At 34.6% G+C, this 27,704-nt stretch overlaps 3 protein-coding genes across 3 annotated transcripts; 1 reads left to right on the top strand and 2 right to left on the bottom strand.

Annotated features, from left to right (window-relative positions):
- Positions 1-487: 487 nt before the first annotated feature.
- LOTGIDRAFT_233460 (hypothetical protein) lies at positions 488-11,280 on the bottom strand. The gene is made up of 11 exons (XM_009059516.1): positions 11,110-11,280; positions 9,971-10,047; positions 7,262-7,810; positions 6,017-6,316; positions 4,793-4,993; positions 4,113-4,295; positions 3,925-3,999; positions 3,110-3,462; positions 2,586-2,673; positions 1,855-1,934; positions 488-1,261 (listed from the first exon to the last, which is right to left on the bottom strand). Exons 2-11 carry the CDS (start codon positions 10,041-10,043, stop codon positions 1,241-1,243), a joined length of 1,923 nt encoding a protein of 640 aa, XP_009057764.1. The 5' UTR covers positions 10,044-10,047; positions 11,110-11,280; the 3' UTR covers positions 488-1,240.
- An 8,538-nt stretch (positions 11,281-19,818) lies between these two features.
- Positions 19,819-26,297, top strand: LOTGIDRAFT_163441 (hypothetical protein; the record flags this gene model as incomplete). Its single annotated transcript, XM_009059515.1, has 7 exons — positions 19,819-19,864; positions 21,526-21,754; positions 22,133-22,250; positions 23,667-23,807; positions 24,840-25,034; positions 25,966-26,008; positions 26,092-26,297. 7 exons carry the CDS (start codon positions 19,819-19,821, stop codon positions 26,295-26,297), a joined length of 978 nt encoding a protein of 325 aa, XP_009057763.1.
- Positions 26,298-27,202: 905 nt separating this feature from the next.
- On the bottom strand, positions 27,203-27,355 carry LOTGIDRAFT_121928 (hypothetical protein; the record flags this gene model as incomplete). The annotated part of the gene is made up of 1 exon (XM_009059514.1): positions 27,203-27,355. A coding segment is annotated over one exon (153 nt), but the record flags the coding sequence as incomplete, so codon positions are not given.
- Between the last annotated feature and the right edge of the window lie 349 nt (positions 27,356-27,704).

The following is a 27,704-nucleotide window of genomic DNA, read 5'->3' as shown; positions in this document are numbered from 1 at the left end:
ATTGCTATATCATCGCTATAATAATCAAATATACAGTACGTTAAACACCAGTCAGAGAGGCTGGCCCGTAGCTATAGAGGGCAACGGGGGTGGTGGGGCAGCCAGCCCCCAACCCATAATTGCCCCTTCGGATGTATCAATTGCCCCCTGAACAATCAAGTCTGATTACAGACCTGTAGTGAAGTTATTTGTATTATATTTTCAATCTTATCTAAGTTACTGATAAAAAGACATGTTCTCGTTCATTGACCTTGACCAAACCAAATTATTCTATTATATATAGTCGGGTTGTCGGCTGCTAGGTGATAAGATGCCTTGGTTTCAAAATCCTTTCTCAAAGTAAGAAAAATTCTCATGTCCAGGCCAGTGCTTCCGAGGGTCGTTTTTCAATCTTTATTACCATGTGCATCGAATACCTTTGTCGGTAACAAGTTGAATTGTCATCTGATGATAAACTGTCAACGGCGTTATAATAAAATTATAAAATATTTTCAGAATAATCATCAATTTATTCACAAAAGTAACAAAACTCTAATATAAATATCAAAAATAAATAAAGTACAAAAAATCAAAATTTCTACTTTTACAACAGAACAGTTTGGGTGGTGATTATTTTTAACTATAAAAAAAAAACACGGCCGAATAAGGACTTCTGGTAGGAAACCATCAGCTCCAAAATACGACTTTATCTTTAAAATAATATAGAATGAATTCAAGCTAATATTAAGTTCTAAAACATTGGATCAATAAACGCAGCAAAAATTATCAAGAAAGTTTCTACTTTTGTTCAACTTTTTCTTCAAGGTCCTTAATATTGAAAAGTTGAAAGATTTTATCAATGTTATTGTTTCATATTTGAATCTTCATGGTAGCTTTAATCAAATATCGAAACTAAAGCTGTCATGCTCTCACAAAAGAAGCTTTGACATGACATTCGACACTTATTTCTTTCACATGTTGCAAGTGATTGTTTGATATAGAAAATAGAAGTAAATTATATCAGTGCTCTACGTTTTGATGCTTTGTTTCTACCAGATTACAATTTATAATTCTTAATTTCTTAATTTTATTGTGAATTGTCGTGCCAGCTAAAATATCGATATTTTATAAAAGAGAAGAAATGAATCTAAGAAGAGGTCTCGACTAGAAACTGTGTCGTTTTGATTTAAAAAAAAATACGATTCAAAATTATAAAAGTCTTGTGCTTAGAAAATTCTCTCAAGGGAGGTCACTCTATATTTTAACACATGGAAACTTGAACCTGTAATAAAATACAGAATATTGTAATATTATAGTTCCAACATAATGACGTAAAACACAATTTCTTTCAGTTTCAGTTGTATGTAAGAATTGGACTGGTTGGATTTAATGTGATAGTGTGCAAAACTTGTCTCATGCACTGACAGGCCACAGCCATTATAATTTTACATAGGGAAAGGTTGATATATGAAACTTTTTGGCCCCGTTTCCTAGAAACGCCACCGGGGCACAGATGTCATACAACTCATATCGATTATCTCCCCTAATCAAGTTTAGCCGACTGGGGCTTTGGTATAACCTAATGGTTTTCAGTTAAACTACAATTTCGACTAAATAAATAAACCAAGTACTAACTATCCGAACCGCAAATCGAAACCCGAAATCCAAAACAATTTTTCACATGAGGAAGTATATGAATCATAAGTGAGTAAGTATTTCATAATGAAAAGTGGCATCAGGTGTCTAGAAGAGTAAGTGTATCATGCCCAGCGCCACACCCGTCATAGCTCTCACTCATCCCAATTAGTATTCCGGAAGCTCACAACAGAGAGCCAGGTCAATGAAGTTTCGAAAAGAGTAAAAATTTATACTTACATAGTCGATGTATCCAACGAAGTTTTCATAAGTGTTACCATGACCGATCTGTAAAGCACATTCACTCTTACGGATATCACCTATAATGGACATAAATATGGCATTCAGAATTCAATCAACTAGATTTACAGTAACTGTGCAATTTAATATTCATTAGACTAAACTTTCATTCCGTTTTTTATTAGCTTTTATTTTTAATATAGCCATTTCAGTTCAGGCCTCTTAAACATTCGTCAAAATAACCTATTGACCGAACCTAGTGACACCTGCTTTAACCAATCATATTCCGTCACTCTCTCCAAATTGCCAGCGCTGGAGAGGACAGAAATTTGATTGGTTAAAGAAGGGTTCGGTTCGGTTATTTTAGTAACTATGGTATTATATTGATAGTGTTAATCATGTCATAGATTGAACTGAAGCAATATATAGTCGAGACTTGAAACTTGAAACATGATAGACTTACCAACAATGATAGAAACATGATAGACTTACCAACAATGATAGAAACATGATAGACTTACCAACAATGATAGAAACATGATATACTTACCAACAATGATAGAAACATGATAGATGATAGACTTACCAACAATGATAGAAACATGATAGACTTACCAACAATGATAGAAACATGATAGACTTACCAACAATGATAGAAACATGATAGACTTACCAACAATGATAGAAACATGATAGACTTACCAACAATGATAGAAACATGATAGACTTACCAACAATTTGAATTTGTTGAGAAACCCCATCAACAGTTCCTTTTAATAATCCATTATCAACTCGGTATATAACTTCTCTCCATTGAGTCTAAAAATTTATCAAAAGATGTTTAACGGTTATGAAAACTGAGAGTATAATAAAAGCGAAGGGCGGTAACTCTCAGACGAATGTCTGGTCAGAAACATTTTCGGTTCCATGGACAAAAAGATCGGAACACATCCGTCGAATATAAACTAAGTACTTCTAACCGAAAAATGAAACCCGAAATCCAAAACAATGAATTGGCGACACAATGGTAGCAGTTAATGAAGTATTTCATAAAATGAATAGTGGTATCAGGTGTCGAGAATATCATTTTGGCTACCTCGCCTCAAGGGCAAAGGTTCATCGTGAAAGATTTCAAGATTTGCAAAATTTAAAATCGATTTTAATCTTAAAAGTTGGTGATTGACCAGATGACTAGAACATTAAAATCATCTGAAGTTAACTTTCGAAAAAAAATCCAGTTCTGCAATCAACTCACCTGGTCTTGTACATTGACATCAACCGTTTTTAGTTCAGAAGCTTCGTTTCTCATTAAAAATGTATCGGTACCTCGGTTCAACAATATGGCGACAGAGCCTGGTTTACCACAGTCTCTGTTGGTGAATAGAGCTTGTTGCTGCTGGATAGGAGCCTCGGCTCTGTATTTCATTTTAACCATGAAAGTAGATCCGAGACCAAAGTTAGAAAATCGTGGTACTCTTAAAATAGCATCACCGTTGAAATATGCCCAGCCATTTTGGAAGGAAACTCCGACATTTTGAACCCAGTTGTTGTTACCGGAAGTATCACGTGCGTCGTTTTCAAATTGAAGGTCAAGGATTGGTTTACAGTCTGAAATAAAGGTCAAGGTAATTCTAATGCCATTTTTCATAGAAACATACTGAATTTATTACAAGTAATATAAGCATTTATAGAGACTTTAAAGTCTAGAATACACTGCCACTGTGATCACAACCCACGATTTCTCTATCATGAAGTCCTTCCAATTATTGTGTTCTTAATACATTGATGCTATACAGAGTTACTCCCCTTTTGCATGCTGATCTATAAAGTAGTGTTTAATTCCTGTTTGTCTTATGGTGTCAGCATTAGAAACCATTAGGAAGTGATTCAGTAAAGAGGAATTACACCCTGCTTTATCCGGATGATGACGGAAATCTACGGAAATTTCCGAACTGTGCCGTAGACTGGCGAGTCAATGATCCTTAATGCTTTTGGAGAACCCGTTAACCACTGCTTGAAAAATCATTTCAGACAATAATACCACATTGGGATAGGTCGATTGTAACTTACGGACAGTTACGGAGTCAACCGATCTTTGCCGAGCTGTGGGACTACAAGTAGTGACCCAATCGCAATTCAAGAATTCTGAATGGCCGAAATAAAAATATGATGATCTTTATAATAACAGCAAGATTGGGCAATTTTTATGGTACCTACGGAGAGTTACGGGGTGAGCCGAAGATTGCCGAGGAGCTTACCGTTGTTGACTGGTGGGAATCTAGTAGGGGCAGCTGGGTTAGAATCATAGAATGTAGAACAATCACACTTGGTAGGACTAAATGTGGTACCAACAGCACAGGGTCGCTGTATCTTACCGAACCCAGGTACATCTTCCATGTAATATCCAGGTAGACCAGGGACAGCTTCTTTGTTACATTGTGCTACAATAAGAATCATAGAGAATATATATTATATAACATAGAACAATAAGAGTCGAAGATATTGTAATACATTAAACCACGGGACATTCTATTTATTTATTTAGCGGTCATGGATTCAGGGCCTTTTTTCTATGAAGCAGGAATCGTTTTCGACAAGCGTAGCATTTGCCTCATCTCCACAATCTCAAGCTATTACGAATTTCAGACTTATACCTTGACTGCAATAGCTACCTTTCTTGTATCATGGAAGTTTGTAAATGAAGCTATTTGATTGGATTGTACGTCAGCGAATACAGCCAATCAAAGGCCTCAACAGAAAGTCTGTGAACACAAACCATAATGTTTATAGTCTTTCTGTCGAAGGCTCTGATTGACTGTATTCTCTGGCGTACAATCCAATCAAATCGCAACATTCCTGATGCAAGAGAATATAAGTACGAAGATCGTATATAATCATGGCCTAGAGATCGGACATTGATGAGTGTATATCAACTTACCTTGTGCAGTGGGGGCGGGGTTGGAACTGGTACCACATAGGTCGTTACAGGTGTTGTCTGAAACACATTGTCTGCTAGTGTCAGAGTAAGAAGTACCTTGTGGACAGCATAGAGCAGCACCGAATCTGTCGTCACATGAGTAGTATTGTCGACAGTTGTGGATGGATTTGAAATGAGTGGTGCCGGGGTTGTTACATTTATCTGTTAAATAAAACTTGATAATTAGAAATATTTCAGATGAATATTGGAGATGAGACAAAATAGGAATTGGAAAAAACAGTCAATGATTGACATTTACATCTAACAGTTATATGTTACAGGATGTCAATTGTCTTTATTGTCAACATCTTAACAGATAAAACGAGGCATATTCAAATTCATACTGTACTGTAATTGGTAAATAAACAAACACAGTTTGAAATGATTTTTAGTTATTGACCAATCAACAGAAGAGGATGATATGATAATTTAAAGTGAAGTTTTTTCCCAATGGCCAATGTTTTATTAAACTAAAGCTGCAAGAATTATTTAGTGACCATAAAGTGTGTCCTATAGTTATTTTTCCTCGCCTTTTTTTACCCTCGCTTTCTCGCATTTTTCCTCGCTTTGTCAAGTCGAGGGTATTATGGCAGTAGCCGGCTTCCATAACTTGTACATAATACAGTATGTCCACCACTTGCTTGCCATCCACCGCAGAAGTGTGTTGTCTTTTCGAACTGCTCAGCTGGCGGTTCACTTTTAAGATAGTTGTATGATTTTGTAAGAAATCAGCATCTCAATAATAAAATTGGGACGAAGTGTCTTTGCGTCTCTTCGAAAAATCGCATGTATTGTCTGAGCAAAGTAAAAGGTTTTTGGAATTTTTTCGATATTTTTAAAGAGAATTGGAATATCAGCCTTAAATAGTACTGATAGTTTTAAAATGTCTTTGCTTTGATAAAAATATAATATTTTGTAAGTTTACATTGAAACAAAACATATCTCTCCTAGAAATTTTAACCCCAAAAAGTCACATATTTGGTTTGAAAATTGTCCTCTGTAAACAAATTTTGAAGACATAATGTGTGCTTATGTTTTTATTTTTATCAACGCAAAGACATTCTAAGACTAACAGTACAATTTGGAGGCTTCTATTCCAATTCTCATAAAAATAATGGGAAAAATGTAAAAAACATTTAACTTTGCTCAGACAATAGTATAATTTGATATTAGTTTAATACTTACCGTTAACACAAGTCACTTGACTTGGATATTTACAGGTGAAATCATCTTGATCCCAAAATAACCCCATACCACAGTTCTTAATCATACCCTCGGCAGAACCATCTTTATCAAATATACACTGGATAAACCGGTGACAGTCCGTGGGGTGGGGCAGGAACCCAATACCGTTATCTTCTTTACAACCGTCACACAGACTACCATTAATAGGGTTGGGGGTGGTGTCAACTCGTCCACCAGGTCCAGGGGGTGTTATACGTGTTGTTCTGGGGGTGGGCGTAGTCGGTGTTGGTGTGGTGGTAGCTGAAAATATATACATTTGTGAGGTTCTATAGCACAGTCCGTTAGAGGGTTGGTTCTTTACATGACGTCATTTGCTTGGTTACGTCGAGCGAATGGTGGTTGTGGGTTCCGATCTCGATCTGCGTGTGAAAGTCTGATGACCTTGAATAAGTCATCTTCACTCATAATTCCAGTCGACCCAGCTGTAAATGCCCAGCGGTTTGGCTAAGGATCAGCTGGTAGAAAGGATCCTTAACTGTGAACCTAAGTTGTTATCCTTCTTTCTTTCTAACAATGGAGATTTATGTCCTGTGGTTGTATTGATATATCGTGAAGGTTTCAATCTGGGGGATTTTTTAAAAATGTTCGAGGGGTTATGAGCCATGAGGGTGATAGGTGAAAGGGGTCATGCAATCGATCAAGAATTCTAAAAGGGGTAAAAGAAAGAAAAGGGTTGAAAACCGCTGATCTAGATATAAGAGCTGGTAGTTTGATGTTGAAGGGTCAGCGAGAATCTCACGTCGTTAACTAGATATCTTCACGTCTGAGCAAAATCAATGGTGTCATGCAATTTTGAGAGACTTTAGCCACGGAAGATCAAATTGTTTATTGTACCAAGTATTCTACCACGCGCATTAGACATACGTAGTTTATGTTTTCGTGTTGCAAATTTTGTTAAGGAATAGGCCTAAGGCCGCGACAGTAGAAAAAAAGCAAGATCACACGATGTACAGGTCCACAACTCGCTTCTACTAATTTCTACTGTATGGATAACCCCACCCCACCCCCCCGCATCGTACACCGCACAGGACACTGTACATCGTCTATTCGCACCTTTGGTCGCGTGGGTTTATGCTACTGTATTGCTAAAAGATCCCCCATTGCACACTGTCTTCACTATCCCACACAAGTGTAGAAAACCCGGACGTAAATCTCAATTTCAATTTCCAATTATTTTGTACTTACCTGGACAGATTTCGGGTAACAGTTCTTTCAGTGTAGTAGTCAGGTCGCTAAAAGTCGAGGAATATTTGACTTGAGATGGACTGGAAGCAATATCAACCAATTCTTTAGCGTTCACATTGTTGGTGACACCAATAGCATAAACATTCACGCCGAGATTCTTCAGTTTAGCAGCAGATGCAGCGGTTAAAGATGGAAACTTGGAGATGCCGTCGGTGATAACTAAACCAATCTTAGGTACCCCTTGACGACTTGTGGCTCTAAGAACCATGTTGTAGGCATCGTCCAGAGCTAGATGGGTCATGGTACCGTCTCGAGGTTGGACAAGGCTTCTGATTTCCTGTCTTAAGAGAAATGAGTTTCCACTGAAGTCGATGGATTTGGTGACAGTTGCGCTGTACAGCACGAGTCCCATTCTGGTTTTATCCACGCCGATTTCCAGCTGTCCCACCAGATTTTCCAATGCGTTTTTAAACAGTAAGAAGTCATCTGCGTTGATGCTGTCCGATCCGTCGATCATTACTACTACGTCAAACGACTGTTGACATGGTACTGAAAATATATTAAAAAAAAAAACTTATATAATGAAACAAAACTTCAATGAATATCATGTGATATAGAAGTCGAGCTTGTTCTGAAGAACTCATTACAATAATAAAAACGAATTTCGGAAAAACGGTTTCACAAAGTTTAAGGCATTCTTTTTATTATCTTGTGATACCCAAGTACTAACTATCATTTTATAATTTGACCAATCGGCAGCTGTAGTACAAAGCACGGCTATGATTGGCTACGTTGTTGGATCAAGGGAAGGAAGGGCATTTATAACTCGAACCACCCTAGAACAAAATGCTTAACGTGATACTACGTCTTAGAATTAACATAAAATTTAATAATTTTAAACTTGGCGAATAAGAGACAGTAGATATACCTGATGTCATAAATAACATAACAGGACTCTTATATAATCCGATAGATTATAAAAAAATTAGCAATTATCCATAAATACGCAATTAACTATAGAAAAAGGCTTAATATCAAGATTAAGCGTTTTTCAATAATTACTTAGTTTTATGAATTTTCCAATTTTCCAGATTTTACAGGGATTCTGTTGTAACTTTATGACACCAGGTAAGGTAACTGATGAATAAATACTCATATTGACCATTTCGAGAACTTATATTCTATGTTCATTCTAACACGTAGTATCACTTTAAGGGCACACATTAATTGTATAAAACTATGCAGTGGATAATTTGATAACTGAATAATGACGAGTTCAATATTTGTGTTTACTAATGGAGGGTGGAACAATAAAACATATCGACCAATACAACTATAGTAAATATCAACATCTTTAAACAGAAACCAACGCCTTGATAATCAATATTAGATGAAATTTTAGTCTCCTTTTTTATCTTTGTATGAAATTGTTACATATTGATATATACAATGACAAAATATTTTCTCTCTTAAAGAGATTGTAAATAAAGGTATTCAATCAGCCGTCTGTGGTTCCTGCAATTCCACTAAACCTAAGAGCTTGATGACATCACTAATCGCGGAATATGCTTGTCCACATAAGGCCTTTGCGATTAGTGACACTTATTTTTAGTGGAATTTCAGGAACTGAGGCCTGATTGAAAATTGGAATGGTGTAAATTGATGCTATCATTGTCCCTGATACACATACAAAATTTAGAAAAACCTCTTTACAATCATTTTAACAGAGTAACTCAATACATCAATATTGTAGAGAGATAATTTGAAATTGATATGAATTAGGACTGAATAAATATTATGTTAAATTCGGTTACCTGCAATTATACAATTGTTAGAGAAACGGTTATTTACACATGCGTGTAGAGAGTCTATTTATTTAGTGATATTCATATAGGGTGTTGTCTTCAAGATAATCGATTATTCGAGTTCCCGAGGCAGGGCGCTTCAGAAAGACATTTGTTAGATCTCTCATTTGATTAATGATAGATGCAATTTTTCTATTTTTCTTCGATGGATTTTTGTTTTAGAAATCCTTGAAATAATCTTATTAAAATACACGGCTCTGTTCCTTAAAAATCTTGAAAATTAACAGTGACAAACATCATATTTACAATAAAAATTGATGGTAAGATTTTTTATGGAAAGGGGCCCATTCTCGTTTCAAATTTATTGTGTTTTCTACCCTCAACTTTCAGGATCAGATGAGAATCGATATCTTTAAATCCTGATTTGTTTTGAATTTTGTTCAAGAAGCATCAAAAATTGTACAAATTTATACCAATCAATGTAGGGAAACCTTTTATTGTGCAAAGCATTTAATTGGTTGAATATTAAATAACATAGAACATGAGATTTATAAGAATGTCGTCAGATCAAAGACGGAAAGTGGAGTCTCTCACAGATATAAATATGATGTCGAAAAGTCCCCCAAAAAACGTGGCACTTGTTTTTGACTATGCAGATCTATGATCGTCAAAATATCTTCCAGATGTCAGGTACACGCTATTCTGGCTGTCAAACTTAGGAATTTCATGTATCAAACTGTGAAATATTTTTCTAAATTATCTATTTGTATCGGAGCCATTTATAGCCTCCATTTGCGGCATTCTAATTTTTAGACAGAAGTTTTTGGCTGTCGCTTTGCTACAATCAGAAGTTTTCGTTTACATTATTCATGTGTTTATAAAAATTTTATGAAATGGTACTTACATATGGCTGGTGTTACTGGTAAAACTAATAACATACTGAGAAACACGCTCAGTAAAGTCGGTTTAGATTCCATCTTGCTGAAATTTGAAGAGTAGAGAATAAAATAGAATAAACAGAAAATGATATGTTTGAAATTGAATTAGTACAGTCTATACACCGTATTTTGAATAAATAATTTATTTTATTGAAAGAAAGAATATATTGAAGGATTGAGTTCTCACTCAAGCGAGACCAATATATCAAATACACAAAATTATTTAAGATATAAAACGAAACGATTTATACAGATAATACCGTCTAATATATATATCACTTTATTTTCTTCCTAAAGGTATACTACGTCTTAGAATGAACATAAAATTTGAATTCTTAAACTTAGTCAATAAGAGTATATATTCATCAGTTGGAATTACCAGGTGCCATGACTAAAGATAACTCTATATAACACGGTATAATTAATGAATTATTACTTTGTTTTAAGGATTTATCAGATTTTTAGTGATTCTGTTGTATAGTTATAACATCAGGTAAGTCCACTGATGAACAAAGACTCATTTTGGCGAAGTTTGAAAATTTCAATTTAAGAGGTTGTATATCTTTTAAAACTATAAAAGTAACTGGAAGTTAATAAGCAAATCCATGAGCCTAAGATAATTTCGAACCTTAAATTTTTTCGATTTATTTCGGAGTCAACTGTGAAGAAAATTGAAATTAATATAAACATTAGAACAATCATTATTATCTTCTAAAAACGTATGAATAAAATTAAAAAAATCATTAAATTTATCATCCAATATCAGATTATTGTCATCTGGTATATTAACATTTCGGTAACAATGAATAAATCTAAAATAAAACAAAATTAGAATATGAATAATATTTTTCAATCTTGACTGAAATTAAACTTGACTTCGTAATTGTACCATAATTATATTTTCATTGATAAAACTGAAATTATTGACTAAAAGAAAAATTGACAATTACGATAAAACCTTAAAAAATTAATGATGTCGAATTTTAAATATTTGAAGTAATCCCTCAATCTTCTGTGGTAATTCAAAGAACTCAATTCCAAGAAAATTCCAAATTGATATTCTAATTTTAATTTAAAAATATTTGAAGTATTAATTGTTACTCACTTTTGTCCTTGGGTGAAATTGGCCAGCAATTTCTAAAAATGTATTTTAATGTTTCCTTCCGTAAAAACTCTAGTGGTACTGAAGACGAGATGTAATCCCAGGTATATATACTCTAATTACCATCCCGAATGACGAGAAATTAAATAAAAAATACGTCATAAGTCTTTCGATCCTCCTTGTATTGTTACTCAACCTACTTCAGTTCTTGTCTAATATAATACACTCTTTACTTCTACCACTTGATAGGTATCGTAGTGGATGATACCAACTCGTTACTCACTGGTAGGTATTGTACTGGATGATACCAACTCGTTACTCACTGGTAGGTATTGTACTGGATGATACCAACTCGTTACTCACTGGTAGGTATTGTACTGGATGATACCAACTCGTTACTCACCGGTAGGTATCGTACTGGATGATACCAACTCGTTACTCACTGGTAGGTATCGTACTGGATGATACCAACTCGTTACTCACTGGTAGGTATCGTACTGCATGATACCAACTCGCTACTCACTGGTAGGTATCGTACTGGATGATACCAACTCGCTACTCACTGGTAGGTATCGTACTGGATGATACCAACTCGTTACTCACTGGTAGGTATTGTACTGGATGATACCAACTCGCTACTCACTGGTAGGTATCGTACTGGATGATACCAACTCGCTACTCACTGGTAGGTATCGTACTAGATGATACCAACTCGCTACTCACTTCACTGGTAGGTATGGTACTGGATGATGCCGACTCGCTACTCACTGGTAGGTATTGTACTGGATGAAACCAACTCGCTACTCACTTCACTGGTAGGTATGGTACTGGATGATGCCGACTCGCTACTCACTGGTAGACATTGTACTGGATGATACCAACTCGCTACTCACTGGTAGACATTTTGTCTGGATTGTAAGGCAGAACAATCCGCTCTGAGATGTAGATCCAACTATGAGAACCTTGTGGGCCTCCCAGATAGCCAACAGGCTGTGTACAGACTAGGGCGTCGTCAAGTTGTGGACAGGGATTGTTCAGTTGTCAATTTTTTGTCAAGATATTGAGTGGAGTAGCAGATATACCTGGCTTCTGTGAAAGGGGGAGGGGTGAAGATGGTGGCACAAGGATAGCGTTTGAATTCCTTGAGAGGTTTATAGCTCTGTGGCCTTATTCTTGAAAACTTAACTTAAGATGATTTTAGGTATTCCAGCCATCTGATTGGTTAATCACTAAAATCGATTTAAAATTTAGTTTTGTTATCCAATCACCTTCCTGTATTTCTTAATATCTGGATTTTATCTGGTTTGAGTTTTCAAGAATAAGGCCCCTGATACAAAACAACATGATTAGGCGTGCAGTGTAGAAGATAAATCTATTTGGGCAGGGGGTCAGTTTCTTGTAACCTTTGGCTTCAAAGAGTATCATTCCCAAGTCTTAACCATTTCTACGCCTCATCTAGCTCGAGTGTTTAATAAAGCTAGAATATATAAAATAACGACTGTAAAACAGGTTTGAAGATACTGAGTAAATATAAGGGTTTTGACAAGTTTTTTAGCGGGTTACCAGGTCTTTAAGCAAACTTGTTAAGTAGACGATGAAGAAGGTTTTTTTCAATAAAATGATGGCCCACAATATGATGTTCGTGTTAATTTTCGACAATGTCATCACTTGACAACCCTCTTAATAATCCTCGGGAAACTTTAGGGTGGGTTTTTGTGTGGTGGATACTTTTAATATCTTTACTATTAATTACTATACATATATATATACTATACCATATATGGGCATATTGCATCCAGTTCGTAAGGTGTAGGTATAAGATTTAATACTGCTTTGTGTTTTATGGAATGACTCTATCAGTGAAACAGATGTAAACAATCCTGTATTTGAAATTAGAATGGTGTAAATTGATGCTAACAGTGTCCCTGATACTCGATTTGAAAACCTCTTTACAATCTCTTTAATTACTATAGATTATATCAGCATACCATATATGGACATACCACATCCAGGTCGTCTATCAAGCTAGCTTAGGTATAATATTTCTTTGTGTTTTAAGGCGTTGCATTAATCATGTAATTTAAAGCTTTTTTTTTGAATAAATAAATAATTTGTGTACACAATCATCATATAAGAAACTGTTTACTCAGTCAAAAAGAAGAGATATTGTATTGCTTTGTGTTGTGGGGCGTTTGGGATGAATATTTCTTTAAATTGGCAATCTTATGCAAAATGAAGGTTTTTTTTGTGTTTTATAGCGCTTTGTGTGACTTTTTAAGTAAATTATTATTTTCACAAGTTAATGTATTTTTGTTGTTAATATGTAGGGATATGATTTCCTATTTTAAAGAGTTTGGGATGGATCTTTCTAAGATGAATAATTTTCGTAATCATTTCTTCATTTTCAGATTGATAGAATCATTTGGAATATGAATTTGAATACCAGCTTCAACATGGCCCTGATGCCTGATGTTCTGATGCCTGATGCCCTGATGCCCTGATGCCCTGATGCCTTATGCACTGATGCCTTAAGCCGCGAATAGACGAGGGGTGACGTTGGATGCGGTGTACTCGGTCTAATTAAAATCAGATTACAATTTCGTTTCATTATTTTTTCCGGTCTCCATTGTAGTCTAAAAATATTAAAACAAAGGTCGAGGACTGTTAAAACACTTACCCCATGTATTCAATTAATTGCTTCAGCGGGGTAAAGGCTGTAAAAGGGCTAAAAGGAATAACAGACAACGAGCAACTTTCAGATCAATCATCTAAATTCAATTATTATCTCGTTTCATGTTTTCTTATACATTCAAAAATTTGAAATCTCCAGAATGAATTAATAAAAACCGAAACGAAATGATACTGACCACTCGATGCCAGTCTAGTTTTAGGGTCGAATCCCGGCAAATGTCGAGATAATACCTTTGGGTATTTCAATCAGGTTTCCCTCTGTCAGTGATGTAGGCTTGAGGGGCTGATATGGAAAAGGCGTCTAGATGTACGGGTGAAATAATAAACCAAGGCCATGTGTGCTACAGTTTTATAGTGTTATAGTTTTCTTGGAAATCTAAAAATGGGTAACTGCCTGACATTTCCAGTCTTCATTAACCCATATGGTGCAGACAAGTAGGACGTAAAACTTCACTTCATTCTATTTCATTTCCAAAAAAAGAGAATTCAAGAGATCAAATTTTGAAACTAACATGAACGTGTGGAATGACAAGAATCCGTCTGACTTCTAAAATGACACTTCTTTAAATCTGCCAACTTGGAGGTAATTTTTAAACTTTTCTTTTGTATTATTTTATAACAACAAATATTCAACTAAAACCGTAATTAAAACTAACTAAATAAGATAACAAAACATAGCTTAAATATGTTCAAACATTACATTAAATACACAATACATTTCTTAGGTCCTTTTGTATTCAATTATAAACCCAAAGGGAGTTAATTCTAGTACAACTGAACTAACATTAGGTGAAGTCATTAAAAATATATTATAATAGAAATGCAGTTTGTTTTGCACAATTTAATTGTAAAATGTACATAAAATTAAAGTAAATTAGTAAATAAACGACTAATTACGGACATTCATATTTTACAAGAATAAAAAGTGAGAAACTCAAGGATCCTGTCTACCAATTATTGTCAAATACGCAAATAATAACAAGGCGCAGCAAAGGTCGTTCTCATGACCTTTCTATTTGAATAGGGCGTGGTTTATTCTAGCCAATTAGCGATGAATTATATATATGCTGATTTTAGGTTTTGATATTTTGAACCACGAGATTCTCCCCAAGCATATACTGTGTGTTGAACATCTATTTAGCTTTAAGTTGATGCTTTCAGAGACAGGAAGAAACCACTTCCGGTTAGAATTTGATATCTGGTAATTCAATTTCTATTTCCGAGGTCTGGAATGTCTGGTATGGTGCAGTGGTGTTTCTATAAATCGTGGAGGTGGAGGGGCTAAATAGGGGCCACAAAATTTCAAGGAGGTGAGGGAGACAATACAAGAACTCAATGATAAAAAATTTTTGGTGTGGGGGGGGGGGGGGGGGGTGATTATGGGGTCGAGTTAACCACTGGTGTAAAGTCAAAAAACTTTAACCCTTGTGCTAGCACGTCGTTTGATAACATTGGATAGAACCTTGGGTATTTGGGAACCCCTAATATATAATGGAAATTTTGAACAAAAGAACATGAAATATATTCCCAGGTGTGGCAAATAATACTTTATAAAGACTCCTTGTTGACCAAATCAATTATTCAAGATGATAGTTATATCGATATGCGAAACTCATCCTGTCTTCAAGCCAAACCTATAATCTAGAATATTACATAAGGGTCGGGTTGTGATCTAGGGATGAGCAGAGTGCATCTGTTTTGATTCAATTATTGACCAATTGGTCAAGATTTCAAAAGTAGCTAGCTTAACTTGATATGGTTATAACATTTATTGATAATTTGAAAATTATGTATAAAAAAACTCAAATTTCACCTACTGGGGTACTTCAGGACCCCCGAGATTCAATAGGTGTTATAGTCAATTTTTAACCAAAATGGCCCCAAAATTAGTTGAAATATCCCTTACAAAGTGGTCAAAATGGTATCAAATAATTTTTTTAATTCATTGAACAACTTTAACAATAAATAATATATGAATGTTTTGAAAGTATGTTGTTTGTATTTCGGTGCCGAAATAGGTGTAGAGGGATTGGATCAGGGACCAATAAGATAGAGGTGTTTTGGTCGTATCACGGCGTATTTATATTGAACAGGTCTCATCTTGGTAAAATATTATGTACTCTTCATATTGAATATATCCATAAATTTATTTAATAATTTGAATTAATTTGTTAATAACAGATTAACCTTAATCTTTGAAATAATGTACTGTGTCAATGTTTATTATCTATCAAATGTTGTTAAGATTTTTTAATAGTTTCCGTATGGTGCAATACAATTCTTACAGGTGTATTGAAACTCGGCCCCACTTTCAACCAATTCTATATATTACTTGGCTGTCATGGAAAAATTTGACTTGGTTTAAACAGTATTTATTTCAAAACCAATATACACATCATCACTTCAATAAGCTACAAACTATTGTCTTTTTTCTTTCATTAATCATCACATAAGTTACAAACTATTATTATTATTAGTCTTTGATAATCACTCAGATAAGCTACTAATTATAATTAATTATCAAAGTTAGAATATTTTTAAACTAGCGACATTTTTAATTTTGGGGGTGGGGGGATCATTTCGACCAATGATTTTGGTTGAAATCAAAGATTGTATTTGGGTCATTTCGACTAGTTTTGACTTTTGATGCCATTTTGACATGGGGACATTTCGGTTTAGTGCCAAATTGACTTTAACCTAAGATAACTAGCTTTAGGAGTAGATTACAATTTAATTTTATTCACTGAAATCCAGTTTTAGCACTGAATTTATCTAGGGTCGAAATGCACCCCAACATACTAGCATGGTGTGTTTCAATTTAAAGGGGTATCATATCCGCTAATTGTGATTGTTGCACAGTAGACTGATCATGAACAGGTTAAAAATTCATTCAGCTACAATGTTAGAAATAACCAAATTGCTATCTTCGATGGCATTTTGGAAATTCGAAAAAAAATCGGTGCTGGGGTCCCGAAATACCCAAAGTTCTAGCACAGGGGTTAAACAAATCCTGCTAGCAAGTCTGACAACAATTTAGAATATTCAACGGATTAAAAGTAGCAATGCACGATGAAACGACATATTGAAAGTCAAGGGAATGTCAATATGGTATATGATTATATAAAACATAAAAACGTCTCAGTGTAATTCGGTCTTTAGAGTGTTTTTAATATGTAAATATATTACTCTATAATTAGATGATATCACTAAGGTCATGTTTACATTCTGCATCACGACGGAAAACTACCGGAACTGAAAGATGAATAAATACATGAATAAAAAAAATAAAATTACAGAAAAAAAAAAATTGATTTGTATGTGATATTACTAAGTTGGGATGAATTCTTATTCACTCATTCTCCATACATAATTTCATTTATTTTGTTGAGTTTTTTGTGTTTTTGTGACATTTCTCTCGTTTGTTCGAAGCTTACGGAGAAAAAAAACAACCGTAGGATAGGTTCACGTCTTTCAAATGATCCTTCGCCAAGCCTCTCGCCATTGATTTTTCCCGCAATATCATTCTCAAAGAATCCACACATCTAATAATATTCTACGGGCTTTGAATTTTATCAGATATTGGATATTCCGCGTGTCTACGAAGCTAACAATGATTGGTTTATCTCGAATAAAATCCCTTAAGGCCGCCCGATTATATCTGACTGTGGCAGTGAGTCATATGCAGTGTCAGAATACATTGATCATTTCTTACTACCTCTAGCATGTCAACATCGCGCCTACCTTAAAGACACAACCGATTTTGTCAATAAAATAAAAAATCTTCGAGTTCCCTCTAATGCTATTTCAATTTCTATCGACGTTTCTTCTATGTATACCAATATCGATAACACTACTGGTCTAACGGCAGTTCGTAAAGCTTTTAATAGAAACCCAGATCCAAACAGACCCCACGATGCTTTATCAACTCCGTATCTCTGTTGAAAGAGAACACGTGGTTAGCAGCGAATAGTTTTATTAAATTTACAACACTTTCTCGACAACCTACTTCGAGAGTTCACATAGCCAATAATATTAATTGAGTTTTTAACTGTGTTCACGTCTTACAGTCTTTATTACTGATTACGTTATTCCCCCTTTTTTTCATTTGATTTGGGATGTTAATATCATCGTCTTAATTAAGAAGACAAAAATAGAGATGGTTGCCCAAGAAACATTTTATCTCTTTGAAGGTTCGAATGCCTGTCATTATTATTGTTGATATAACGAGGCGGAGGGGCGGTAATTGTCCAGAATAATAAGTAGCTGTTACTAACACGGAGCACGCCTAACAGAAAGAATAGCCAACCCAAAGGCGTGTGTAAAATGTCAACAAGAGGTGATTTAGAGTGTTTTTATTAGTTAAAGTTTAAATAATGACATTTTTTAGTTAAAAAATTGTGTTGATTTAAATAGGAGTAGAAAACACGAACACGTGCGTGTACACACTATACATGTTGTTATTGGGAGACCCGAATTACTTGTAATAACTAGAAGGTTGAGGACAGGGTCTGGCTCTATTTTATAATATAAATAATTATACACCTTGACCCTGATATTACAACACGACATCTTGAAAATCTTTCAATATTTCTGTTACTTTCTTCAGAAATATATATTCAAGTGATTGTTGCTAGAATTAGTTTGATCTGGATTTTCCAATCTTGATACCATCAGCTGTTTTAGATGTTTATAGGTTAAAGGGATTGTATAGAGGTTTTCTAAACTCGTATGTTCTTATGACTATGGAAACGGCCTGAAGATATCATTTACAGTTTTTGCTATATTAATGTGTCTGTTTGATATTATATTCGGCCGATATCAATATTTGTAAACATTTTCAATCATTCTCTTTCATATTAATTATGTCAATAGATGATGTAATTCTTGTTTCATTCGTATATAACTGCCAGGAAAATAGTCCAATAAAAGGTTATGTTAGATTTAGACTATAATATGGATTTTAAAAGTCAATTAAATTTGTATACGCTATCGCTTTAAGTTTGGTTTTTGAAACTATACACAGTGATGTCTCTAGGAAACATCAGGTGAGGGGCGAGCAGGGTCTACAAAATTTTTCAGGGGGGGGGGGGGGGGGCACAGGTCATTCCATGATAAAAAAAGATTATTAAAAGGGGGTAGGGGGCTATACCCGGGCCAGCCTCTCCTGCTATAGAGACGCTACTGTAGATAGCCTAAAGAGGATTAGGCATAGGAGGTAACTATGTATTAGAGGTGTGGTGATGAAGTGGGCAATTCAACTCTATATTTGATCGTTCATTATATGATATTATAGTGTAATTTTCACTCTACTTGAGACACAATAGCCTTCATCTCAGTAAATGAAGAGTAGGGATTTATCACGATATACCACCTTTCTCACCTGGCTTGTTACCATTTCTATACACACCTGTTCTACACCTGAACAATACCTTTATAAAAATGGAGTTTTACGTAACTGACACAGACCTACACCGGCACAGCCCGCTTCTTAAAACGCTATGACGTGTTAAGGTAGTTACTGGTATATTGTCCCAAAAATCTGACCCTACCGCACCGATATCGTCGTTGTTATAGCCACATTCAAAATCTTGCTTTTTAGTCCCCGTGCCCCACACGTTGCCACAATAAATTACAAGGGGATGTTTTCCCTTCTTCGTTCAATTCCTTTTTTCATTCATAAATGAGGATATATTTCATAATGAAAAGTCGTATCAGGTGTATATAAGAGTAAGCATATCCTGCCTGGTGCCACACCCCGTCAAGTATATGCCGAATAGATAGTACATGTACACCATAGATTGGCATTTAACCTTACATATCTGTTTGTAATCTTGATATTAGGTGTTTGATTTATGTTTTTTTGCCAATAATGTTAGATAGGGGTTATTATTATATGTATATTTATTATAAAATATATGTCAAACTCTAGTCCGACAAGATAATACAGATAACACTATAACTGATTGACTGATAATATTATAAGATTGATCTGTGTCATATAGAACTAGTTCTACTACCATCATGTTGTTTCTAATAGTCTCGTTTTCTCTTATTTTCACGTTTGCATGTAAGTATGGTTTAGTTGTACCCGACCCCCTTACCATTACCCTAGGGCCCTTGTCTATCAATACAATTTCCACCTATGTATGTAAGTATAGTTTAGTTGTACCCGACCCCCTACCCATTACCCCAGGCCCCTTGTCTATCAATACAATTTCCACCTATGTGTGTAAGTATAGTTTATTTGTACCCGACCCCCTAACCATTACCCTAGGGCCCTTGTCTATCAATACAATTTCCACCTATGTGTGTAATCATGGGTCATTTGTATCCCGACCCCTTAACCCTAGGGACCCTATAACCATTGTCTATCAATGGTGGCAAATTAAATTTCCTCCGATGTTTTGCAGTACCCCAATTTGATTAAAATTACAAATTTTACATGTCGTTGTCTTGCCTACATTTACTCATTGCACACTGCATGACGTTTGTCTTCAATTAGCCAGAAATGTACAAAAACTAGCAAACCAATGGAGACCTGAGCAGTGGGCTCTTATAGCCAGGCCCTCAATCCAGTTCTTTATTTTGATATGAGCTTAGATTTTTTTAGATATTTTATCTTATCTTTTATCTTATATATGGCATGTTGTTTTTCAAATATTTTATGTTTATTTATAATTTTTTTCAACTATAAAGTTGATGATTTATCATAGTAATCGAAATGAAATACTGTATTTGAATTATAAAGTCGAGCAAAGCCTTGATGTGGGCAATTTCATGCCAGGGAATTTCATAACGAGACATTTTCTCTCTGTATGACTCCTTTTTCATGTCGTTTTACCCGTACAGTATTTATTTCAACATGTGTGTTTGTTTGTTTGTAAGTAAATAAACTCTCTTGGTAATTCACACCTTACTTCAACTTTTAATTTAAAACAGAAAAAAAACATCCTTAAATATCACCCAAGTTGTACAGCTAGACTCTAATTAGAATTCTCTGCTCACTTCAATACTGCCTGTGTTCGCACTGATTAAACACCGCGTGTATACATAATGACGTCACGTAACATAGATTATATGCTGCACTTCCGGTTAAGTGCACTCAACATCCATGCAATTCCGATATTTACCTTCCGGCATGGGGTTTGTGCGGCTGGTCAGTTGGTATTTTATACCTACCCATTTTATTACGTATCTCGCCCAGGGCCTAGTTACGGACTTGTCGTCCGAAACCGTTCTCTGTTCCACTTAATGAAATATCTCTCGGACAATCACCTTAATAATGTAATAGTAATTCCAAGTAGATACTCAAATGTCTTAGAAGTCTCGTGTTTTAATTTGACTCACGGACTGGTATATGTAAACTAATCATGTTATTAGCCTCCCTAAAGATAAATTTACCATCTGAGAGTGGCTTTAGGGCTTTAACCTTCACGGCTTCAAAGGCTTTTACTTCATTGTCAAGTTGTTTCTTTAATAAAAGTTGAGGTGTTTTACCAAGCCGGACTCTATAAACATGACTTGAAGAAGTCGCTTCGTGCAGTAACGTTCACGTATAATTCATTGTTTTTATTGTATAATGTACATACTATAAAAGAAAAGAAACTGACAATAATTAACAATAAAGTGTCAATATCTGGTAACCGTTAGGGTATTTTCGTATTTGAAATTAAAAAAGATAAAATGGAGCATTACGTTCTTTAAAATACATCATTTATCTATTTCCAGTTTCAGCAGGGATTCCCTACGTAGATAAAGGTTACCCCTATATAGATGGTCACCTACCTACTAAAACGTTCGACATAACTGAAAGGGGAGACAAATCTCCACTACACAGTGTAGCCTTCATTCCAACAGATCCTGGTGTCTATGGTATCTTTTTTTTTATTGGTGGAATGGACAGTTTAATTGCTGCTGAAACGTATACTAATTACTTGGGAAGAATTGCCGGTCATGGGTCAGTGTATTACCAGTATTTGAAACGGGAAATGAGGTGGATGGGGGGGGGGGGGGGGTAAACTCGGGCAGTACATTGTCTTACAGCTCTGGACATTTCCCAAAGATTTGTTCGTCATGGGTTTTCAGTTTTCAGTTTTCAGTATTTTAAACGGGGAATGGGGCGAGGGAGGTGGGGGTGTATTCCTCGGGTAGGATACCGTATAGCTCTGCATGTTTTGTTTCATTTTTTTCGTTTTTTCTGTGAAATACTGCTCTTGAGAATGGAAACAGGCAACGTCAAGAAGTGTGCATTAACGGGAATTATGCCCAAACATCACAACTTGCAGTTCATTAAAGACGATATTTATACTGTACTACAATGTATCTATTTTTTCAGTTTTGTTACAATTGGGGTTGATGTTGGATTCCCAGTCGAGGCCAAAAATCATAAAACCGTCTTAAATAATTTAAATCTAAGAGACTTCGCTGACGATTTTATAAAACAGTATCATTGGGTAGGTTTGAATGTTAGTTGTTATATAAAACAGTATCATTAGGTAGGTTTGAATGTTAGTTGTTATATAAAACAGTATCATTGGGTAGGTTTGAATGTTAGTTGTAATATAAAACAGTATCATTGGGTAGGTTTGAATGTTAGTTGTTATATAAAACAGTATCATTCGGTAGGTTTGAATGTTAGTTGTAATATAAAACAGTATCATTGGGTAGGTTTGAATGTTAGTTGTAATATAAAACAGTATCATTGGGTAGGTTTGAATGTTAGTTGTTATATAAAACAGTATCATTGGGTAGGTTTGAATGTTAGTTGTAATATAAAACAGTATCATTGGGTAGGTTTGAATGTTAGTTGTAATATAAAACAGTATCATTGGGTAGGTTTAAATGTTAGTTGTTATATAAAACAGTATCATTGGGTAGGTTTGAATGTTAGTTGTTATATAAAACAGTGTCATTGGGTAGGTTTGAATGTTAGTTGTTATATAAAACAGTATCATTGGGTAGGTTTGAATGTTAGTTGTTATATAAAACAGTATCATTGGGTAGGTTTGAATGTTAGTTGTAATATAAAACAGTATCATTGGGTAGGTTTGAATGTTAGTTGTTATATAAAACAGTATCATTGGGTAGGTTTGAATGTTAGTTGTTATATAAAACAGTATCATTGGGTAGGTTTGAATGTTAGTTGTAATATAAAACAGTATCATTAGGTAGGTTTGAATGTTAGTTGTTATATAAAACAGTATCATTGGGTAGGTTTGAATGTTAGTTGTAATATAAAACAGTATCATTGGGTAGGTTTGAATGTTAGTTGTTATATAAAACAGTATCATTGGGTAGGTTTGAATGTTAGTTGTGATATAAAACAGTATCATTGGGTAGGTTTGAATGTTAGTTGTAATATAAAACAGTATCATTGGGTAGGTTTGAATGTTAGTTGTTATATAAAACAGTATCATTGGGTAGGTTTGAATGTTAGTTGTAATATAAAACAGTATCATTGGGTAGGTTTGAATGTTAGTTGTAAACAGTATCATTGGGTAGGTTTGAATGTTAGTTGTTATATAAAACAGTATCATTGGGTAGGTTTGAATGTTAGTTGTTATATAAAACAGTATCATTAGGTAGGTTTGAATGTTAGTTGTTTCAAAACTTTTTATACTCAATCCGCTGAAATGTTCCACTGATGCTTAATAACGTATTTAGTTTAGGAAAACCGCCGTGAATTCCCGAATGACATCACAGAATAAAATGAAATGAAATGAATAGAGTTTTACGTCCTACTCTTCTAAACCTTATTAGACATCATGTAATAAAGGACTATGAGTCGACTAAAGATATTAGAGAGTTAAGCTGACTGTGAAGGTCAGAGTACTCTAACAACTAAAGCATCCTGTTTCTTTATATTTCAGCTAGAAGGTAACCTGAATAGAATCATCGAGAATAAAACCAAAGGAGTGTCTGTAGACTGGAATTACTCAGTAATAGGGTCACATTCGGCCGGAGCTGATGGTGTCCTATTGATGACTGAACGAAACAATACTATAGCTAAGGTAATTTGGTTTTTGTGGCAGCCCGTACGTTTAAATGATAGCTTCTTATTTCTCTTTGGACAGATGCCGTACAAATGGAGCAATATGTCAGCTTAATGGGAAATGGAATTTAGAATGTGGGTAATATCTGCTCGTGAGAATGAATGGGTGTGATGGAAATGAAGTCGTTTTAAATTTCCATGTTTGAATTACACACAACGGGACAAAGGGTTTGATTTAAGCAGTAATGAGGATATCTGAAATTGAGCTTTATCGGCTAGAAAGAAAAATGATATCAATATAGACTATCAGCTGGTAAAGTAAATATCTAGATGACTATATAGATAGCAGATATTGAGCTCTATCAGCTGGTAAAGTAAATATTTCGACAACTATATATATAGCTGAAATTGAGCTCTATCAGTTGGTAAAGTAAATATTTAGAAGACTATATAGATAACAGATATTGAGCTCTATCAGCTGGTAAAGTAAATATTATTATGGCTATACATATAGCTGAAATTGAGCTCTATCAGGTCGTAAAGTAAATTTTTAGATGACTATATAGAATGCAGATATTGAGCTCTATCAGCTGGTAAAGTAAATATTTCGACAACTATACATACAGCTGAAATTGAGCTCTATCAGCTGGTAAAGTAAATATTTAGATAACTATACAGATAGCTGATATTGAACTCTATCAGCTGGCAAAGTAAATATTTAGATAACTATACAGATAGCTGATATTGAGCTCTATCAGCTGGTAATGTAAATATTTAGATGACTATACAGATAGCTGAAATTGGGCTCTATCAGCTGGTAAAGTAAATATTTAGATGACTATACAGATAGCTGAAATTGATCTCTACCAGCTGGTAAAGTAAATACTTAGATAACTATACAGATAGCTGATATTGAACTCTATCAGCTGGTAAAGTAAATATTTAGACAACTATACGGATAGCTGATATTGAGATCTATCAGCTGGTAAAATAAATATTAAGGTCTATAAGTCTTTAAGCTCGTCTTAACTGATCACTTTGTTTATTGCAGGCAGTGGTATATTACGAACCGTTCAGTTATAAATTCTCAAACCCTATTAATTTTACCATGCCAGCTTTAATCATAGGAACAAAATTTGCCGAGGAACATCAAGGGTTATTTCCCCCTTGTATCATACCTGGCTATGGTTTTAATCATTTTTATGATTATTGGCGGAATTCTGAAAGATTTCTTATTGAAGTCAAGGTAAGAGACCATTTTAATATCACAGAAGACGAATATTGGTTCTTATTTACAAAATATCTTACGATCACCTTTGTCTTAAAGATGGGTTCCCTTATTTTCATTTAAGAAAATGAAAATGCTAATACTTATATGAATAGAAAGTAGATGTGTTCTATTGACTTGGAAAAATATCAGTTTGTCTCACATGTCCATAATTAATTCATAATTAGCTAAATTAGAAGAGAATTACCACCAGAATTCCTATGAGTGACCCGATCAAGAAAGGTCAAAAAGTTTATCCAGACTGTACTTATATGGTCATTCATGATTGGTTAAAACTCTTTAATTATATGCAATAAGAACATAATGATATTATTAATAATACATGATAATTCATTAGAAACATTAATTAATCTAATAGTTTTCTTAATTTGACACTAAAAAATGAGGTTTGGTGCAAATTGATGCTATCCCTAATTCACATTTTACGTCTATTGGTGCTAATGAAGACCATCAACGTTACGCAGTGCGCAATGAAAGAACCAGATCAACGGTCCAAACCAGCTAGTAATAAATCTTTAATCTTGCGAAGTAACAGACGACCCATATCCTTGGCACATTTGATATTGATTGAAAAATTCTTGAAGAAATTCCGCGACATCATAAGAAATTCATCGTGTCTTAAAGTATTCCTTGCGAAATATCAACCTAGCTTCACCTTTACTCACTCAGTCGACGTCTTGGACATTCATTTCGTGTATCAAAGTTGAAAAATATTGGTAAAGGGAGGCAACTTCAGTTTGTAAAATTCACTCACAAAAAAAAATTAACTGAATGAGCCAAAACAAATCTCAAGCATATTGAGCAATATGAAATTAAATCAAAGGGAAGTAATTCAATTTTCTGAAATATTTCAAGCCCACAATTATTGTATTCATGTTTTATATTTCAGAATTTTGGTCACTGTGACATCCTAGATGATGATATTAGATTATGTAAGTATTTTTCATAATTATGGGTATTGATAACTTACTTTCACTTGTTAACTCTGCCTCCACCCATTTTACTTCTTTTTCAGTTTGCGATTCCAAACATATCTGCCTCACCGGAAATTCATCCAACATAAATCTGTACCACGACTTCGCTCAGGGTGTGACGTCATCATTTTTAGTGTACTCCTTATATGGTTATAAGAATGATCTGATGTACCTAACAGACGCTAAAAAAATGCCGATTGAAGTAGAAACATTGAAATACAACCTAACATCCGCTATTTTTCCCTAATAAAATGTATACCATGGTTTTATTTATGCATATAGAACGTATTTGGGGGCGTGTTATAACACAGTCATGTACCTATGACCCTTACCCCTCCAATACGCTATAATATTTACAGTCTTTCTGTCGATGGCTATGATTGGCTACATTCGGTAGTATATAATCCAATCCGTATTAGTTTGTAATAGCTTGACATAGTGAAAATGATGTTTGTTATAGCTTGACATTGTGAAGATGAAGTTTGTAATAGCTTGACATTGTGAAGACGAGGTTTGTACTAGCTTGACATTGTGAAGATGAAGTATGTAATAGCTTGACATTGTGAAGATGTAGTTTGTAATAGCTTGACATAGTGAAAATGATGTTTGTTATAGCTTGACATTGTGAAGATGAAGTTTGTAATAGCTTGACATTGTGAAGATGAGGTTTGTAATAGCTTGACATTGTGAAGACGAAGTATGTAATAGCTTGACATTGTGAAGATGAAGTTTGTTATAGCTTGGCATTGTGAAGATAAAGTTTGTAATAGCTTGACACTGTGAAGACGAAGTATGTAATAGCTTGACATTGTGAAGATGAAGTTTGTAATAGCTTGACATTGTGAAGACGAAGTTTGTAATAACTTGACATTGTGAAGATATAGTTTGTAATAGCTTGACATTGTGAATATGAAGTTGGTAATAGCTTGACATTGTGAAGATGAAGTTTGTAATAGCTTGACATTGTGAAGATGAAGTTTGTAATAGCTTGACATTGTGAAGATGAAGTTTGTAATAGCTTGACACTGTGAAGACGAAGTATGTAATAGCTTGACATTGTGAAGATGAAGTTTGTAATAGCTTGACACTGTGAAGACGAAGTATGTAATAGCTTGACATTGTGAAGATGAAGTTTGTAATAGCTTGACATTGTGAAGACGAAGTATGTAATAGCTTGACATTGTGAAGACGAAGTATGTAATAGCTTGACATTGTGAAGATGAAGTTTGTAATAGCTTGACATTGTGAAGACGAAGTATGTAATAGCTTGACATTGTGAAGATGAAGTTTGTTATAGCTTGGCATTGTGAAGATAAAGTTTGTAATAGCTTGACACTGTGAAGACGAAGTTTGTAATAGCTTGACATTGTGAAGATGAAGTTTGTAATAGCGTGACATTGTGAAGATGAAGTTTGTAATAGCTTGACATAGTGAAGATGTAGTTTGTAATAGCTTGGCATTGTGAAGATAAAGTTTGTAATAGCTTGGCATTGTGAAGATAAAGTTTGTAATAGCTTGACACTGTGAAGACGAAGTTTGTAATAGCTCGCTATTGTGCAGATGAAGTTTGTAATAGCTTGACATTGCGAAGATGAAGTAAGTAATAGCTTTACATTGTGAAGATGTAGTTGGTAATAGCTTGACACTTTGAAGA

The sequence above is a fragment of the Lottia gigantea genome (genome assembly GCF_000327385.1).
Source record: "Lottia gigantea unplaced genomic scaffold LOTGIsca_39, whole genome shotgun sequence".
Taxonomy (NCBI): domain Eukaryota; kingdom Metazoa; phylum Mollusca; class Gastropoda; family Lottiidae; genus Lottia; species Lottia gigantea.
This window is presented reverse-complemented; position numbering and strand designations above follow the sequence as displayed.

Bases quoted from the DNA above. Each gene is read 5' to 3' on its own strand.
- LOTGIDRAFT_233460 (XM_009059516.1), bottom strand. From the start codon at position 10,043: ATGGAATCTAAACCGACTTTACTGAGCGTGTTTCTCAGTATGTTATTA. The intron at 6,317-7,261 runs GTAAGTACAAAA...ATATATTTTCAG, and splicing joins GTTACCCGAAATCTGTCCAG to CTACCACCACACCAACACCG. The intron at 4,296-4,792 runs GTAAGTTGATAT...TTCTTATTGTAG, and splicing joins CCCCGCCCCCACTGCACAAG to CACAATGTAACAAAGAAGCT.